The sequence below is a fragment of the Salvelinus alpinus genome, chromosome 2 (assembly GCF_045679555.1).
Source record: "Salvelinus alpinus chromosome 2, SLU_Salpinus.1, whole genome shotgun sequence".
Taxonomy (NCBI): Eukaryota; Metazoa; Chordata; class Actinopteri; order Salmoniformes; family Salmonidae; genus Salvelinus; species Salvelinus alpinus.
This window is the reverse complement of record NC_092087.1, coordinates 127,452,603-127,472,753: the sequence shown is the minus strand read 5'-3', so window position 1 is coordinate 127,472,753 and position 20,151 is coordinate 127,452,603. Positions and strand designations below refer to the sequence as shown.

Below are 20,151 nucleotides of genomic sequence, written 5' to 3'. Positions count from 1 at the left end.
AGATCATCTGTTCACCTACTATGCGTTTCACAAAGACACGGCGGTTGGAACCAAAAATCGCAAATTTGGACACATCGGACCAAAAGGACCGAGCTGTTCTTTTACCAAGTAGGTCTGTGTTCTGTATACCACCCCTGCCTTTTCACAACACAACTGCTTGGCTCAAATGCATTAAGATGGAAAGAAATTCCACAAATTAACTTTTAACAAGGCACACCTATTTATTGAAATGCATTCCAGGTAACTACGTCAAGAAGCTGGTTGAGAGGATGCCAAGAGTGTGCGACGCTATCATCAAGGCAAAGGGTGGCTACTTTGATGAATCTAAAATATTACATATTTTGATTTGTTTAACACTTTTTTTGGTTACTACATGATTCCATATGTGTTTTCATAGTTTTGATGTCTTCACTATTATACTAAAATGTAGAACATAGTAAAAATAAAGAAAAACCCTGGAATGAGTGTGTCCAAACTTTTTGACTGGTACTGTATGTTAATGTGATATTTCAGTTTTTAAATTTTTATACTTTTAGTAACATTTCTAAAAACCTATTTTTGCTTTGTCATTATGGGGTATCGTGTGTAGATAAATGAGGGTAAAAACTATTTAATCAATTTGAGAATAAGGCTGTAACCTAACAAAAATGTTCAAAATGTCAAGTGGTCTTAATACTTAACGAATACACTGTATAGTCTACTGTACAAATAATTTTATTGCGCCATACAATGTAGATGTGTTAATTGATTGATTGGTTTAATGTGTCATTGGTTGATTGTTCCATTGGTTTGTCCATTGATTGATTGACCTGGCTGATTTCTCTATCTCCCCCTGCAGGGCTGGATGAACGAGATAGTGAACTACGACCCGGAGACGTACCACGCCACTCTGACCCACTCTGTGTATGTGAGACTGGAGGGCTCCATCCTGCGCCTGTCCACACCCAACCGCAACATCGCCCGGCGGGCCACCCATAACGAACCCAAGCCCGATGTCACCTATATCAGCCAGAAGATCTACGACCTCACTGACAGCAAGGTGGGTGCATTTCCCCTAGGTACAGATCTAGGATCAGCTTCCCCTTCCCAATCCTAATCCTAACCTTAATTAAGGTGACTTATCTGCAGAATATTCTTATATGATTTAACTGTTGAACTCTTGTTATTAGAATGTCTCCCTTCGGACTCTGGTGTCGGCAGCTGCACTTCCTCCCTCAAATGGGCCTCAGTCACCTGGGGGCCCAGAGAGGGGAGAAGTCAGGCTTGTCTGTCACATGTCCCTGTTGCTAAGCAGAATATCAAAAAGAGAATAGGGCAAAGGAGGTCAGAAGGGAACATTGCTTTCATATGTGAATATGTGTCTTTACCTGTTGCAAACCATGTGAAGGGATTTTTTTTATTTAACTAGGCAAGTCAGTTAAGAACAAATTCTTATTTACAATGACGGCCTACTGGGGAACATTGGGTTAACTGCCTTGTTCGAGGGCAGAACGACAGATTTTTACCTTGTCAGCTCGGGGATTTGATCCAGCAACCTTTCAGTTACTGGCCCACCGCTCTAACCACTAGGCTACCTGCTCCCCAGGGGATGGCGTGAGTAATGGGGAACCAATCACTTGTCTCCACAATGTCTGTGCGTCAGTCACCCCCTCCTTGGGCCTTGGGGGATATTGTTCTCTCCCCTCGTTCCCTTTTTAGCAAGGTGGCGACTAAGTAACAGCAAATGTTCTTAGTACTGAACAAAACAACACGGTCTTTGCATTTGGGGACAAGGTCTGGCACAGGATGTGCGGGGTTAGTGTCCGGAACCATTGTACGTCATCTGATGTTGCACCTATATAGTATGTAACCCAGAGGCTCAATCCACTCAGTGGACTCTCACTCTATTCACTGTGTGGGTGGTGTGACCAGATCCCTTTATCGATACGTTTTTAATGATGTTAATATCCTGATTGGTGATTGATCTTGTCTCACCTCATTGTTAACTTAAAATATCCAATACAGTTCAACTTCAATTTAAGTTCCCATTCAACCCACACAGACACACCCAACTCAAACATTCTATTCCCTCTCTAGATCGATCTGGTGCCCCAGAGTCTGGCCAGGAAGCGCGTGTGGAACAAGAAGTACCCTATCCGCATCGAGCTGGCCAAGCAGGACGACTTCATGTCCAAGGCAGAGGGCGACCGCAGCGAAACCACACACGAGAGAACCACAGCCATAGGAGAGGCGACCGTGGGGACGGAGGAGGCCAAAAGGTCTGGTGGTCCAGAACTGACCCTGTACCTGTTTGGTCGGACGGGGAGGGAGAAGGAGGAGTGGCACCGGAGGATCCTGTTGGCCTCCAAGCCCCCCAAGACGGGGATAAAGAGAGTCACCGGTCTGCAGGGGAGTAAGACTGGTGAGTGGATGGATCCAGGGGCCACACACACTCACTCACGGACCAACACACACACTTACACACACATTCTTCCGTACTAATTATTTACAGGAAGTTATCGCTTGACTCAACATGTCTGGCGCTAGCATGCTTGCACAAATATAGTGTGACAATGTGAAAGCGACTGAGGAAAGTGCAAGACCACATTTGTATTTCATAATGCACATGCAGTATATTGATCCAGCTGCATCGTTCTAATATCTTGTTGATCTTTGACCCCTGTGGCAGCCTTGAGCTCCCACAGCCGCAGCAGCAGCCGGAGCAGTCTGGACGAGGTGCTAGCCTCTCAGCCCAGGACCAGGGACTCAACAGCAGGCATAGCAGCCAAGACCAAGTCCTTACTGGACTACAGTGTCTACATGGCCACCCTGGTAGCACCCGAGACTGGCACTGCCACTGCTACTGCCACCCCCATCGCTGCCACTAGTCCCGTAGTTCAGAGTCCACAGAGTAGCCCTGGGTCGGGCAAGAAGGTATACCTTCAACCCCCTCTCTTATTTCTTTCTCTCTTTTTTTTTTTTACTGTACTATACTCTGTTGTTATACATAATTTCTGTAAATAAATCAAATCACAGTACACAGTTGTGCTTAAGTTAGTATTTATCTCACTTCTTGTTTACCCGCCTACCAGTTGCAGAGCAGCAGCAGCAGCTATGGCCCTGTCGTTACGCTGGGGGAGGAGGAGCCTGTTGCCTGGGTGAACTCTGTGATTGGCCGGGTGGCATGGGACTTCCTGGGCGAGCCCTACTGGGCCGACGTGGTCTCCAAGAAGATCCAGATGAAACTCAGCAAGATCCGGGTGGGTGGCCTTTGACCTCTCATCTATGGCCCTGTTGTGACAAAGGGCTCGTGTGTTTAAAAGAGCATTCTTACACTGTTGTATCTGTACTGTATTCTGTTACCACTGCGCTGCATAGGTTCAACAGAGCAGATCAAAGGACAACAACAAAAAGAAGGGATGAAGAAGATGAGGTTTATTTGGCTCGGAAGGAGGGAAGAGGGGTAGAGAGCGAGAAGGAGCCATGCATGCCTAAATATAGAAACAAAAAAACACAAATAAAAAGAGACCAGGGGACTTATGCCTCACAGTGTATCCTTACGACTCTACAGGGACACACACACACACACACTCTAAATGTCAGCCACGTCCGCTGTGCAGCCCCGCCACAGGACTCAGAGAGAGAACCTCATTCCTCTCTCTCTCTCCATCCCTGTTTTGTATCCTGGTCCTTCGATTATCCCCAATGTTTCATCTTTGGCGTTGTTACTAGCCCCACGATAGTCCTTCGTCTGGTCCTATTCCCAATGTCGTGTGGTGATGTTGGCTGTTAGTCTTGTTGTCTCAGCTAGCCGGCGTGAGGGAGTCGATAGGGGCCTTTGTGGCAGATGAGAATGACTGGTAGAATGTGGGAGATGTAGAATGAGTGAGTGGCCTGTCACCATCAACCTCTAACTTGCACTTACTATGCAGCTGCAGCTGCTGATCCTTTGTGTGTGTCATCTACTTGACTGTTTCTTTCTCCCCCAGCTCCCCTACTTCATGAACGAGCTGACCCTGACAGAGCTGGACATGGGCGTGGCCACTCCCAGAATCCTTGGCACCTCCAAACCCTCAGTTGACCATCAAGGTAAGAACCCTGGACGTGTGCTACTGTACTGTCCATCAACCAAATCCTGACCAGTGAAGAAAAACTGCAATGCATTGTATTTATACACGCACTCAAACACGCATCCTGTGCAACTAACACACACACACACACTCGCTCAGCCAGGCTCCCACTGTGCAATGTGCTATTAGCAGGCTTGAATTCCACTTCACACAGACCCCATCGTTGGAATTGATCCCCTCCGCTGCGTGGTGCCATCATGGCAGAGGCATCATGTAGAGCTGTGCTGTGTAATCTGTTTATTAGAATCACTCTTTCCTTACGAGAAGGCATGAACCGTAGATTCAGTCTAGCACGGCTCTCTATAAGCATAAGGGCAGTATTGTGAGCGTGGGTGTTTTGTATGTCTGTGTCTAATATGTTGACAATTTGGTTGGAGTCATATCAGTACAGGAATTCCAAGTTTTCTTATCTGCGGTGTGGTCTCATGTGATATGAGTTAGTGCTACACAGGTCCAGGATACACACAGTCTCTCTCACACACGCACACTCTCGCAGCCGCGACCCACACACACACACACACACACACACACACACGTATGGCGCACTGTTTATTTACATCCTCTGATTACTCGCACACGTCACGCTACTGTTTAACACCTGTACATTTTCTCTCTCTTTTCACACACACTCCATACTTGGCTCTGTCCTGGACCAGGGGACAACACCACCACTGACAGACACGATGTACTGCTAACTGACAGCATGAACAACAACCAAGAGACCACAGTGACAGCAGATATAGCAATGCTAACAATGCTAAGTGCCAACAATAAAACCACTGACAGAAACAATGTCATGCTAGCTAACAACAACCAAGAGAACACAGTGACAGCAGATATAGCAATGCTAACAATGCTAAGTGCCAACAATAAAACCACTGACAGAAACAATGTCATGCTAGCTAACAACAACCAAGAGAACACAGTGACAGCAGATATAGCAATGCTAACAATGCTAAGTGCCAACAATAAAACCACTGACAGAAACAATGTCATGCTAGCTAACAACAACCAAGAGAACACAGTGACAGCAGATATAGCAATGCTAACAATGCTAAGTGCCAACAATAAAACCACTGACAGAAACAATGTCATGCTAGCTAACAACATCCAAGAGACCACAGTAACGGCAGAGATAACAACGCAAACAACAACCGTGACAATGGTGAGGGCCACAACGCTAACGCTAACAACTGCAGCAACAAGAACAAAAGACAAGTGTCTTTTTACATAGCCACTTAGCCAGTCATGCTAACAGCAATGATCACAACGACATGCTATAGGCTGGTCATTCATTCAGCATTAGAAAAAGCTATGATGGCGTAGGAGGATAAATATTTGGAAATGGTTAGTGCTGCACACACACACACAAATTAGACCATCATATGATTGATAAGTCATGGGAATAGATGATTAATTGAACAAGATGCCAGACTGGTCCGTGTCGGGGATGACTTAATGCTTCCATTCTATAGTGTAAGACTATCTAAGAATAAGAGTTCTAACATTGCGTTCATCAATAGAGGGAGAATGTGCAATCCCAGTAGGGGCAATAGCTCAACTCAATACCACAAATTGACAACATTATCAAGGAATATATCTAATAAGAAGAATTAGATCATTATGTTCCACAGGAGTCAACCCAATCCTGATAGGCGTTTACTCACTCAGTATCACTCATTGACAACATTATCGATGAATGACATACTATGTTAGTGAAGCTCTTGTACAGCGTGTTTTGCTAGTGTGATGGAATGTGTGTTGTGGGCAAATGCCTTGCTAAGTAGAATGTAATCAAGTCCTGAGCTGTTGAGTGGCTCACATGGTTATCTGTTAGACCTGAGTAAATAAAGGCCGAGGTACACTACAGGGGTCATAGACTTGGCTGTTAGTTGCACAACCAGCTTCTCATTACAGACACGCTGCAGTTTGTATAGCACAGTCGAGCGTAGGTTTGGACAATACATAATATTACTAGTAGTAAATGCCTTCACTTTGGTAGAGTGACAGTCGGTTGGTTGCTTTCTAGCAGAAGCAGTGTATCTCTCGTAACATCTAACCATCCAGCACCTTACCTTCCGTATTTGCACAGTAGGTAATCATTATTGGGTGCATACACATCACATGTCATTCCTGGGTACATACACCCTTACGCCCCACAGTATAGATTTTCCTGCATCTTATTAGTGTGTAAATATTAGGAGAGATGGCGTCATATGATATGTAGATTAGATGCTTTACGTCCTAGTAATGGCCAAAGATGACTGGCCCACTGAATGCCCCCACTCCATTGGGGCATGGCCCTCCTATGGCCTCTAAATGGCTAGGGCCCAGTCTTGAATCTGCTTCTCCATGGGCTTGAGTTAAAGACAGGAAGAGATGAACACTAGTGAAATAATGTGCGTTTCTGTGTCTGGCATTCGGATTGTCGCTTCTCTCTCTCTCTCTTTCTACACATCTCTGTCTTTCTACAGTACCCATCTTTAATTCTCCCAGTTTCTCTGTTCCCTCTCTCTGTTCCTCTCATTCTGTTTCTTCCTCTTTTTGCCAAACACTCTCTGTCTAGGTCTCTCGGTGTCTCCCTGCTGTTCCTCTGTGAGTCACTGCCACCATTGTTTTGTCATTTCTATCGCCCCGCGCTCCGATGTGACTTAATGACAGAGGAAATGGATTCCACCACAGGCTGAGATGGGAACAGATTCTGTTGGATCAGAGTTGGAGGAATGCACTTCCACTACACTCAGGGGGACTGGGTTATGTTCATTAGTCACCAAACAGTAAAGCATTGAGTGAAATGGGGAGCGGCTACTTATACTTGTCCAATAAGAATGAACACGAGCCATTTTTTATTTGTGGATTGTTAATTTCGTTTTTTTGTGAGTTATGGGTTTAAGGAGTAATCAGCTTTCTGGGAAAATATTTTTTTATTGCCTGACGTTATGCAATGTATTGTTTTGCAATGTAAGACGTCGTCAATAATATGGTGGTTCGATCCAACTAGGTTACAGAGTCCCACTATCTTGCAACCAAATGTTACTTAGTAATGATCATATGCTGCAACGTGGTTAACCGTTTCAAAATAGGCCCCCAAGTAAGTAGGTCAATATTTAACTCTCACTAACAGTAGAATTTGCTGTCGAATATAGCTGGACAACATCATTTTATATCAACAAATAACCTTTCATTCATTACATTTTCGTCTCTCAAACATGTTTCAATATTGTTTTTATTTTGGCAACCCCACTGTAGTGCCAATCCCCCCCCAGCCTGACCACTGACTACCACTGTTCTAGACTGAGGCTAACACACAGCTTGAACTGGCAAAGTGCAGGTTAACAGACAAATAATTGCTAGAATTCACCAACGTTTGAATAATTTGCATTGGAACAAGTGTATGCAACTATAATGTTTGTTAAGGAAAAGATCCTCTAGTTTACGTTCTAAAGAAACATTTATATAATCCAGGGAGTTAGAGAGGCCCAGTTTGTAGTGTGCAGCCTGCCTGTCCTCCAGGCAGCTCAAGGTCTCTGCCTTCTGCCCTTACTGGAACTGCTGGGCAACCACGATCAATAAAATTCACTGGCAGTGGAATAGAGAGTGGACCAACGTCTGTCTCTCTCTCTGTGTGCTTGTGTGTGTGTGTTTTGTGCCAGTGTGTGTACTTTCCTGCGTGCTTTCACATTGGCATCCTTCCTTCCTCTGAGCCTGTATGCATGGGAGTGCTCCGCTCGTCTGACTCGTCACCAGGCCAGCTCACCCCAATTAAGCCAGAGTTGGCCTTTCTATACTGCTCTCGCAGCTAGCGATTTGGGGTTCTTCTCCCCACGCCATCAGCCCTGCCTTCCCTAACGCTGTCGGACACAGCCTTATTATCGCCAGGGCTCGCCAGGGCCACACAGGGTTAGGCAAGGGCCACAAGTCTCCGTGTTCTCTCTCTCTCTTTCACACCATGGGGATGTGGACGGAGTAGGTCTGATTGGACAGGGAAGGGGTGTGTGCGTTTGCGTGCCTCTGGTGTCGCAGGGCTGCCTTGCGGTCACTTAGCACAGCTAGCGTTCAGGCTTGGAGAGGACGGTGTTGAGAAAGAAGCACAGCTTGTCCAACCCTTCCCTCTGGGAGTGTTCACCCCGTAGGCGAATGGTGTCACTAGTTGGTTGTCATGCATAGTTCCTTGTTTTCTCAACCTGCTATGTTTCTGTGAAAGCAACACAAACAGTGAGGCTAAAGGTCAGCCCGGCACATTGATGGCTTGCTGGTTTATGAGCTTTCAACTCGAATGCTACTCTCTTTATGATTTTCCTCTCACTCAAGCATAGTCCTAGATAAATTACTTTTGGATGAAAGCCCACAAAAAAATTGGCCTACAATACGAATTGAAAATGAATATAATACTCAATGCTAATTACATTTGTACCGAAACCTTGTCTGTCTAGCTATCAAGTTTCTTTTAAGTGCAAGTAGGCCTAACATCTGTCATTTCAAAGGACCTTCAGTGGTCTTTCTGTACACAGTGTTCTGTGACATGCCATGATAAAGAAGACCATGTGATGTAGAGAATGTATGTTATTCAATTACAGACTCCTACAGAGCTTCGCTGTTTGGAGGGGGATATGAGTCTCCAATTGTCTAGTGTGTGTATACTATGTACAGTGCATTCGGAAAGTATTCAGACCCCTTAACTTTTCCCCCCACATTAATGTATGTTACAGCCTTATTTTAAAATGGATTAAATTGTTCCCCCCCCCCCCCTCATCAATCTACTACACACACTACCCCATAATGAAAAAGAAAAAACGTTTTTTTGAAGTGTTTGTGTATACACTACCGTTCAAAAGTTTGGCATCACTCAGGCCAGCATCCCAGAGTCACCTCTTCACTGTTGACATTGAGACTGGTGTTTTGCGTGTACTATTTAATGAAGCTGCCAGTTGAGGACTTGTGTAAATGTAATATTTCATTTTTTTGTTTTTATAAATAAATGAAAACAAGAAATATCACTTTTACATAAGTATTCAGACCCTTTGTTGAATCACCTTTTGCAGCGATTACAGCCTCAAGTGTTCTTGGGTATTTCTCCCATTCTTCTATGCAGATCCTCTCAAGCTTTGTCAGGTTGGATGGGGAGCATCGCTGCACAGCTATTTTCAGGTCTCTCCATAGATGTTCGATCTGGTTCAAGTCCGGGCTCTTGCTGTGCCACTCAAGAACATTCCGAGACTTGTCCCGAAGCCACTCCTGCGATGTCTTGGCTGTGTGCTTAGGGTCGTTGTCCTGTTCGGTAAACCTTCGCCCCAGTCTGAGGTCAAGAGCAGGTTTTCACCAAGGATCTCTCTGTACTTTGCTCTGTTCATCTTTCCCTCGATCCTGACTAGTCTCCCAGTCCCTGCCGATGGGAAAAACATCCCCACAGCATGACGCTGCCACCACCATGCTTCACCGTGGGGATGGTATTGGCCATTTGATGAACGGTGTCTGGTTTCCTCCAGCCTTGAGGCTTTAAATTCAGGCCAAAGAGTTTAATCTTGGTTTCATCAGACCAGAGAATCTCGTTTCTCATGATCTGAGAGTGCTTTAGGTGCCTTTTGGCAAACTCCAAGCGGGCTGTCATGTTCCTTTTTTTACTGTGGCTTCCGTCTGTTAGAAGGTGAACCTTTGACCTAGTCTGAGGTCCTACCCTAGCCAGAAACCGTGAATAGATGGTAGCATTCGCGCGAAACTGGAAGTGTGAACCACCGCATTTAACCATGGCAAGGTGACTGGTAATATGGCAGAATATAAACAGTGTAGTTATTCACTCTGCAAGGTAATAAAACAAGCTAAATATCAGTATAGAGATAAAGGTGAGTCGCAATTCAACGGCTCAGACATGAGAGACATGTCCTGAAGGTCCTGAGCGCTCTGGAGCAGGTGTTTCCATCAAGGATCTCTCTGTACTTTGCTCTGTTCATCTTTCCCTCGATCCTGACTAGTGCAAAGTTTCACCTATCCGTCACATCTCAAGGAGAATCAATGGAAACAGGATGCACCTGTGCTCAATTTCCAGTCTCATAGCAAAGGGTCTGAATTCTTATGTAAGTAAGGTATTTCTATTTTCACTTTGTCTTTATAAGTTATTGAATGTAGATTGAGGAAAGAAATGTTAGGAAATCAATTTTAGAGTAAGGCTGTAATGTAACAAAATGTGGGAAAAGTGAAGGAGTCTGAATACTTTCCAAATTAACTGTATGTGTCTGTTTCGTCTATTGATTGACTGTCTGATTAAGACGGATAGAATTCCCATCATTCCTGCTGTAGGAGAGGTACAAGTGGTGTGTTAGTGGGAAGTCTTACTGTGTTGCCAAGAGAAAGTGTGTGTTCTCTCTAGCTCTCTGTCTTGCTCTCTCTCTCACACACACACACACACACACACACACACACACACACACACACACACACACACACACACACACACACACACACACACACACACAAGCCTGCATCATCTATCAACCCATGAGTGCCCCCTAGTGGTGTAAAGTAGCACTCTCCCAAAGTACAGTTCCATGATGTGTGTGTGTGTTAGCGTGTATGTGCTAGTGTGTGTTCACGTACTGTGCTGCTGTGTAATATTGTGTGTGATGGGCCCCCTGTCGGAGAACCCAGGCCTGCCCCATGCGAGGGGGGCTTTGGGCCGGGGCCTTGATAGGAGATTTCTCTAACCCAGATTAGCAGGGCTGGGGCTTTCAGAAGAGAACCATGTTTATACAGCGAGCAGCACCCCGCTGACATCAAACGAGCCCTATGAGGGGTATCGCACGGTGTCCAACTGTTTCCCCTCTGTTCAAAGGGTCCTGTGATCTCTCCCTCTTTCTCTCTTTCTCTCTTTTTGTATCCCTCCCTTCGGTTCTCCTCCACTGTCAGGCAATGAGAGAAAGATGGAGGGAGATTTGAGAGAGGGATGAACGTGGGGGTCCGAGATGCTAGTGGGAGAGGACGAGGCAGGGGAGCGAGAAAGACTGTGCGAGGGAGGGAGGCAGAAGTGAATGGCAGACTGAAGGCTAGTGTCCTGGAGCATTCGCCACAGACTGAGAACCTTTAGCCATGTCTACTCAACTTTTAGGCTCTGCAGATCTGGAAAGTTCATCACTTAGTGTCGTTTCCAATTGCTTCACCTGAAGCGCTGCTTTTAAGCGCTGATATTTTTCAAACTACAGTCAGTGGTGGTAGGTTACTGATCAAAGCTGGTTGAAGTAGTTTGGTTTGTCAAAATGGTCATCTGATGTGCGTTCTTCCACTCCATTGTGATTCTTCTAAACGCACACTGAGATGTGTCATTGCGACTCCACACACGGACACACAAACTTGTCGTCCCCCGCCCCACACAGATACTCACACTGGCCTACGTCTGTGATGTCTGTCTCCCCCAGGTCTGTGGTTTGACTTGGAGATTTCGTACAGCGGCTCCTTCCTGATGACCCTGGAGACCAAGATGAACCTGATCAGACTGGGGAAGGACGGAGATGGCGTGCGCATCAGAGATATCAGCAAGGATGGGTAAGGGGAAGGAACGGTCCTCACTAACACAACACTGACTGGTGTGTGACCTACTCTAATAATGATTCTAAACGTTCATGATAGGTTTACGGTGTAGGGTTAACAGTATTTTAACTATGAAACATTTAATGAACATAATTGCTCTCAAGGGTGGAATAACCTTGTTTTTCCACAGTAAACGTTTGTGTAGCCTACTCGGTGTATGGGAAGTATGAGACATTCTCTTCACTATCCAGTCGGATATTAACCTTATTCAAAGCTGCTTTGTCGACAAATTTGCACTGACTGGTTTTCTTGAAACAACTGTTAAAGGTTTACAATGTTTTCCTCCTCTGAACACATGATAATGACAGAATTAGCTTTCCACGGGGTCAGGGGTTAGCTACAGTTCTCTTTTAACTCGTCTTCTGTACACTCTACCCTTTTCTCTCTCCTTCCTTCCTTCTGTTCCTGGACGCACCCTTATATGGATATTTTCTTCACCTGGTGAGTGCAGAGTTTCTCTGGGGCCTTCTCGTTTCCATTTTCGTTCCATTTCAATCTGTTTTTGTGGTAATTTCATTACATATAGCTTCCGTCCTATCTAACTGGCATTGTGAATGGGTTCAATTTGTCAGTGTTCAGAATCTGTGTGTCCTCATGTGAATTCTAAAACAAAGGGGATCTCAAGAGGACGCATCAGTCCATACTCAGTGTTTTCCATTAAAGCCGGCTGAAGCTGTCGGCTAATCAGCCCATTAGACTCATTTTCAGCTTGCTACATTTTCCACTTCATATTAACTACGTTACTTTTCATTTAAAAGTTTAAATTCGCTAGTCCGTCGAGCCCTGTCGCACTTGAAGGAACGATATGCATCTTCTAAAGAGCTGTTGATAGGATGGGCTCCTGTCAGTCACGAAGCGAGCGATGACAGGGAAACGCAGCAGAGAGGAACATGCAAAGCGAGAGGTTTCACTCTCACAAATCTTTCCAAAATAATCCCAATGCGTTTATGCGATTATTTTGGACCTATGCTTGTCGCCTGTCTTACTTTGTTTGGGATGACGACTCCCATTGTTAGGGCGGAGACATGAGAATCTCGTCATTATATACAGATCTCTGGTTGCAGTCGAATTTCTTTACACGGAGTAGGTAGAGAGCGTGATGCTCGTGAATTTGCATATCCTATGTAATATACAGTTGAAGTCGGAAGTTTACTTAGGTTGGAGTCATTAAAACTCATTTTTCAACCACTCCACAAATCTATTGTTAACAAACTATAGTTTTGGCAAGTTGGTTAGGACATCTACTTTGTGCATGACACAAGTCATTTTTCCAACAATTGTTTACAGCCAGATTATTTCACTTACAATTCACTGTATCACAATTCCAGTGGGTCAGAAGTTTACATACACTAAGTTGACTGTGCCTTTAAACAGCTTGGAAATTCCAGAAAATGATGTCATGGCTTTAGAAGCTTCTGATAGGCTAATTGACATCATTTGAGTGAATTGAGGTGTACCTGTGGATGTATTTCAAGGCTTACCTTCAAACTCAGTGCATCTTTGCTTGACATCATGGGAAAATCAAAAGAAATCAGCCAAGATCTCAGAAAAAAAATTGTAGACCTCCACAAGTCTAGTTCTTTTGGAGCCATTTCCAAACACCTGAAGGTACCACGTTCATCTGTACAAACAATAGTACGCAAGTATAAACACCATGGGACCACGCAGCTGTCATACCGCTCAGGAAGGAGGCGCGTTCTGTCTCCTAGAGATGAACGTACTTTGGTATGAAAAGTGCAAATCGATCCCAGAACAACAGCAAAGGATCTTGTGAAGATGATGGAGGAAACAGGTACAAAGTATCTATATCCACAGTAAAACGAGTCCCATTTTGACATAACCCGAAAGGCCGCTCAGCAAGGAAGAAGCCACTGCTCCAAAACCGCCATTAAAAAAAGCGAGACTACGGTTTGCAACTGCACATGGGGGAAAAAGATTGTACTTTTTGGAGAAATGTCCTCTGGTCTGATGAAATAAAAATAGAACTGTTTGGCCATAATGACCATCATTATATTTTGGGGAAAAAGGGAGAGGCTTGCAAGCCGAAGATCACCATCCCAACCGTGAAGCACACGGGTGGCAGCATCATGTTGTGGGGGTGCTTTGCTGTAGAAGGGACTTGTGCACTTTCCAAGCTGTTTAAAGGCACAGTCAACTTAGTGTATGTAAACTTCTGACCCACTGGAATTGTGATACAGTGAAATAACCTGTTTGGAAACAATTGTTGGGAAAATTACTTGTGTCATGCACTGAAAAACGAGTTTGAATAACTCCAACCTAAGTGTATGTAAAACATCTGACTTCAACTCTGTGTGTATGTATATATATATATATACACTGCTCAAAAAAATAAAGGGAACACTTAAACAACACAATGTAACTCCAAGTCAATCACACTTCTGTGAAATCAAACTGTCCACTTAGGAAACAACACTGATTGACAATAAATTTCACATGCTGTTGTGCAAATGGAATAGACAAAAGGTGGAAATTATAGGCAATTAGCAAGACACCCCCAAAAAAGGAGTGATTCTGCAGGTGGTGACCACAGACAACTTCTCAGTTCCTATGCTTCATGGCTGATGTTTTGGTCACTTTTGAATGCTGGCGGTGCTCTCACTCTAGTGGTAGCATGAGACGGAGTCTACAACCCACACAAGTGGCTCAGGTAGTGCAGTTCATCCAGGATGGCACATCAATGCGAGCTGTGGCAAAAAGGTTTGCTGTGTCTGTCAGCGTAGTGTTCAGAGCATGGAGGCGCTACCAGGAGACAGGCCAGTACACCAGGAGACGTGAAGGAGGCCGTAGGAGGGCAACAACCCAGCAGCAGGACAGCTACCTCCGCCTTTGTGCAAGGAGGTGCACTGCCAGAGCCCTGCAAAATGACCTCCAGCAGGCCACAAATGTGCATGTGTCTGCTCAAACGGTCAGAAACAGATTCCATGAGGGTGGTATGAGGGCCCGACGTCCACAGGTGGGGGTTGTGCTTACAGCCCAGCACCGTGCAGGACGTTTGGCATTTGCCAGAGAACACCAAGATTGGCAAATTCGCCACTGGCGCCCTGTGCTCTTCACAGATGAAAGCAGGTTCACACTGAGCACATGAGCACATGTGACAGACGTGACAGAGTCTGGAGACTTGCTGAAGAAAGTCACCACGGACGAGTGGCTCGCGTCAAATTCGTCATTGGAACCACTCGATATGATTGGTCATATAAAAACCTTGGGACCCAAATGCATAATGAGTGCTCTAACTCCCCCTTGTGGTGGTCTGGAGCAATGAAGCAGTGACGCTGGGTACCTCTAAGTCCCGCGGTGTAAGCTCGCATCTTTTAAAGGAGGAACCACTCTATGAACAGGCTTTGTAGTTCAAAGAGTCAGCTTTCCCTCTGAAAACAATGGGGATGAATCCATACTGAATCGTGTGTGTGCGCCAGGTACAGACCACGGACGTACTGCCTAGCTGACAGTGATGAGGAGTCATCCAGTGCTGGGTCCTCAGACGAAGAGGATACTTCAGAGGTCACCAATGACGTCCCTGGAGCAGAGGGGTGAGTATTTACTTTTACCCTGATTATTTACCTTTTAAAGTACCTTTCTGTACTACTTTCATGTAATCCAGACTTGATCTTAATGTAGACTTTCACGTAATTCAGACTTTTACATAAATCAAGGTAGATTTGCACGACAAAGTACAACCCCTAAATCTCTCCTCTCCTTTAGATACATGGGGGGCCGCCAGCCCAGTAAGATCATGCGCTTCGTGGACAAGATCGCCAAGTCCAAGTACTTCCAGAAGGCCACCGAGACGGAGTTCATCAAGAAGAAGATGGAGGAGGTGTCCAACACGCCCCTGCTGCTCACCGTGGAGGTACAGGAGCTCAGGGGCACGCTGGCCGTCAACATCCCACCCCCGCCCACTGACAGGATATGGTATGTTCTAAACAGCTTCATATAGTTATACATCATACCTCTGCCCAGCAACAGGATATGCTACACCCCAACACATTAATTTCCACCACAATACATAATGAATACACTTTAATATTATATTATCGGGGTGTCAATCAAACACGTGTTGGCATACTTGTGCATTAGTTAATTATGTTCTGCAATGCACTTGTGCCCTCTGCTGGTGACTGATCACATCCCTAGAAACTGATATTTTGTGTGCCTTATTATTCTGAGTAACCTTTACCATTAACTTGCCCACATAGTACAATAACAAATGGCTCAGTGCTGCATGATCTGTTATAGTTGAAATCTACACTCTGGTGTTTCTCTAGTGTGTTTGTTGACTCTGTTTTGAATTGCAGGTATGGTTTCAGGAGTCCACCCCACCTGGAGCTGAAGGCTCGGCCCAAACTGGGGGAGAGAGAGGTCACACTGGCCCACGTCACCGACTGGATCGAGAAGAAACTGGACCAGGAGTTTCAGGTTTGTGTGTCTGCATGCCTGTGTGTGCGTAATACCGTACTTTGTCCAAACTGTATGTCAGCATACTACATCAAATGTAACATCTCTGAATCTCTCCCATCTTCTCTTCGACGTAGAAAATCTTTGTCATGCCAAACATGGACGACCTGTGGCTGACCATCATGCACTCTGCCATGGACCCCCGCTCTTTTGGAACGCCCTCCACCTCCACAGCCGATACGACCCAGAGGGAAACGGAGCCCTCCGAAACAGAGGGGGGCGCCACTAGCGGCATATGAAGGATTGTTTACAGTATTTGCCTGAAACGTGTGAATTAGAATGGGAGCCAGGGGGCCTTGGAGTAGTATAAGGCCTATTGGTGCATAAGGACATACAAAAAGACTTCTGTTACCACATTGACATTCCAATAGCTCTTTTTTGTCACTGGCAGAACAGGATGACCTCAGTCATCAGATGAACTTTGACCTTTAACAAGCTCACTGACCGAACGAGACAGAGGTCAGTCAACCAACCAGGAAGGAGAAACACTAAAAATAAAAACTCACTTTCTGCTCTGTTCTTTAATTTGTGTAGGATGAACAGACTTAGAAAAGTAGATTTTTCTCAGAATGGCACAAATGTAACAGTGATACAACCTTTGACAGGGGCAGGTTAGACGCTAGGGGTATAGGTGGAGCGGTGTGGAGAGTTTTTGTGCGTTATAAGGTTACACAGTGTCCTATGAACACATGGTTATTTCACATTCACCGTTCACCTTACGTCCTAGATAGACAACAACTTTTGTTTGGGGACCCAAATCAAGAGAGAGAATGAGGTGAAAAGAAATGTTTGAATGAGACATGCCACCGCTAGATTATACTTTTGTTATTGTACGGGTGTGTGCAAGAGAGTGCATGTGTGTGTGAAGCCTGACACTAGAAGCAGGAGTGCATACTTTTGACAATGTCACATTGGCATCAAATGCACCCTATGCTTTGTCCAGGTGAACACTAACAGTATATACACATATATTGTGTTGTGACCCCACATCTCTTACTGCTCGGGATAGAAGTTCCCCTTTACCACAGGCCTAGAATCAGATTACCCCAAATCCTAACCATTTCGGGGATGAGAACATGTCTGGCCCTATAGCAGTGGTAAGGGGGAAAGTTCCCCTCTTAACTGTACACCACACCTCTTTATATGCAAATGATCACTGTGTCCGTATCTGTATGGAAGCAGCTATATGAAGCCCCTCCCCTCAATTTTCTCTGGAAGCCAATGCTATAGGGTTAGCCGTCATTACCTAGGCAACACGTGTCTTTAATTCACTAATGCCTATGCAAATTCCTTGCTAACTATGGACATGAGGTGAGCAATGAGAAAATAGTATACAGTAATCCCTCGTTTATCGCGGGGGTTACGTTCCGAAAATGACCCGCGATAAGTGAAATCCGCGAAATAGAAAACTTCTTTTTTTTTTACAATTAGCAACTATTACATGTATACAAATACAGTGACTCACGTGTAGGCCGTTTCACTGCTCTTCAGACTGGGCCGCTGCATCCTGACTGCGCTCTGCAGTGTTCTCTTCTTCTGAAGCCCGCGGTGCAGGTGTGTTTGTTCGGGAGAAGAGCATAGTGATAGGCAGCTGTTGTCGCTCTTTTTTCTTCTTTGCAAAAAGATCCTTGTACACCGACATGCCACCATCGATTACGTTGGAGAACTGTAATGAACGGCTCATCAAAGGGTCCCATTCCTCAGCTACTCGCTTAAGTTCAGTGGCCATTCGCACCATGGTTGCTAAGCGACCAAGCGTTAGTCCTTCCTTCCTTCCTGGCCAACTTAATGTAAATTTGCCAAGCTGTTTTATGTACGTACACATAACTGCACGAGACGACAAAATGATAGCACAATTCGTAGCATGTTTTGATACAAGAAGCGGGAGTGAGTTTTTAGCGAATCAGAATGCAGAGCACAATGCACCAAAAAAAAATAAAAAATGCATTATGAAAATCCGCGAAATAGCGAATCCGCGATAAGTGAACCGCGAAGTGGCGAGGGATCACTGTATATATATATATATATATATATATATATATATATAATCTTGTAAAGATGTGTATTTCTGAAAAGATGTACATAATGGGCCTAACACTTTTGTTGAATGTATGTATGGCTACATTGACATTGGACTGTTTTATTGTTTGTTGTATGGAAACTATTCCTAACCAATCACATGGATTATGCTGATTGGGGTATGCCAAGTATTGCACAACTAAAACAGAAGTTTTGATTTATGTTTTCCTTGTAAACGCTATTAATGAAATAGTATCTACAGACATGTATTGCATATTTGCAGTGCTATTGTGTTATGCTCTCTCTAGCATGTACAATACCCATGGCACATGTTGAGACCATTCCTGTCGTACTCGGCACAACTTAGGTTTTCATGTATTTTTTTTTCAAATGATGTAGGAAGTGTTATGTATTTTTTTTAATTAAAAAAAAAATGTTTTTTCAAATGGCCATCATCAACAGTTGCCAATGCTTGGAAATGAGCCCCCTTGCCAGACGTGCTAAATGACACTTGGTAGAGTCAAACTAAATGATGCAGTGTGCCCTTTGCCAAAACCATCATTAATATTAAAATAAACGGTTAACTGTCTCAAATCATCACTATTGAAGTCTGAATCACCTTCTATACTCTACTGTTATGTTTTCTTCATTTTGAAGTAAAGTTTTAAATGCACAGTTTTAGCATTGGATTTGTTTACATGAATTCCTATTTGTGTTTCGTTTCGTTCCATTTATTTGTCAGGACGCTAAAACACTGTTGTAGAATGTCCTTGATGAAGGAATCTCCTTTTTAACTTTCCTTTTACTTCTAATTGGTTTCTTGTTTAATTTTCGTTTTATTGATCGTTCAGTTGGTAATATTATTATTGGAACCCTTGATAAAGATGAGCCAAAAATACTAAAATAAATGATACAAATACTGCGCCATATTGCATGTAATTTTATGTTGAAAATGCGATTATTGTATATTAACACAATTGCTCAGAGAAAGAGATTTAGTTTAAAAAGTAATAAAACAATTCTCAAAAAGATAGGCGTCAAAGTTATTGGCACCCCTGTTTTCAGTACTCCAGCATCGTACCTTTGTGAGGATAAGGACACTGAACCTTTAAAGAAAAAGATTAGAGAACACAGTGGGAGGGATCTTGGACCGTTCATCCATACAGAATCTTTCCAGATCCTTGTTAAGGGGAGGGTGCTAAGACTATTGAAAACAGGGGTGCCAATAATTTTGACCCCTCTTTTTTTTAATGTTTTATTAATAAGGAACATCTCGTTCTCTGAGCAATTTTATTAGTATAAAATAATAGAATTCCCCAGTTTTTGAGTGTGCAATATAGCTCAGTATTTTATATTTATTTTATATAGTATTTTTGCTCATCTTTATCAAGGGTGCCAATAATTATGGACCTGAATGTAGGTCTAGTACCAGGTTGGAATTAGAAGTTTTTGTAACGCTTTGTCTGCTTTTCTGAAATACAATGACAGAATGATGATATGAATAGCACATCAGATTTATATAATAAGAGTTGATGAGTCTGCAAATAGATGGATTATTTAGATTTTTAAGGACAAATTTGTTGAGCCTCATCCATGTCTACTGCTTGGCTGAAACTTGGTCTCTTAGTTGGGAGAGACCAAGTTTCCCTAAAGGAAGTTCTTTAAAATAATGCCTTTTTATTTTTACAAATGTTGATTTAGCAGGCCTTGTTCTTTTCTGTTATCGATTTTGTACGACTGAATTGAAATGGTATTGTGGTACAAATGATAAAAAATATCAACTTGCTTTGCAATTATTTGCTCTTGATTGAAATAAAGATTTTTTTAATGAACCAATTTTTTGTCATATACTGAAGTTATTTTAATTGCCATGCATCTATATTTAAAATGTTCAAATTCCATTTCTGATAATCCATGTACTGCAAAGCTTGAATAGTCCACAAATGTCAATATTCAATAGGGGCGGCAC

At 43.8% G+C, this 20,151-nt stretch overlaps 1 protein-coding gene across 5 annotated transcripts in view; it reads left to right on the top strand.

The window, feature by feature from the left end:
- LOC139568709 (testis-expressed protein 2-like) overlaps window positions 1-20,018 on the top strand; it is a 69,339-nt gene extending 49,321 nt beyond the window's left edge. For 4 of the 5 annotated variants that reach the window (XM_071390737.1, XM_071390735.1, XM_071390734.1 and 1 more), the window contains exons 4-13: window positions 839-1,039; window positions 2,077-2,401; window positions 2,669-2,913; window positions 3,072-3,239; window positions 3,969-4,068; window positions 11,516-11,642; window positions 15,125-15,238; window positions 15,411-15,620; window positions 16,004-16,124; window positions 16,241-20,018. In XM_071390737.1, the coding sequence (XP_071246838.1) occupies window positions 839-1,039; window positions 2,077-2,401; window positions 2,669-2,913; window positions 3,072-3,239; window positions 3,969-4,068; window positions 11,516-11,642; window positions 15,125-15,238; window positions 15,411-15,620; window positions 16,004-16,124; window positions 16,241-16,402 (1,773 nt within the window). In that variant the 3' untranslated portion in view covers window positions 16,403-20,018. The remainder of the gene's footprint in view (window positions 1-838; window positions 1,040-2,076; window positions 2,402-2,668; window positions 2,914-3,071; window positions 3,240-3,968; window positions 4,069-11,515; window positions 11,643-15,124; window positions 15,239-15,410; window positions 15,621-16,003; window positions 16,125-16,240) is intronic. The other variant, XM_071390738.1, reaches the window with a different exon arrangement.
- The last annotated feature ends 133 nt before the right edge of the window (window positions 20,019-20,151 follow it).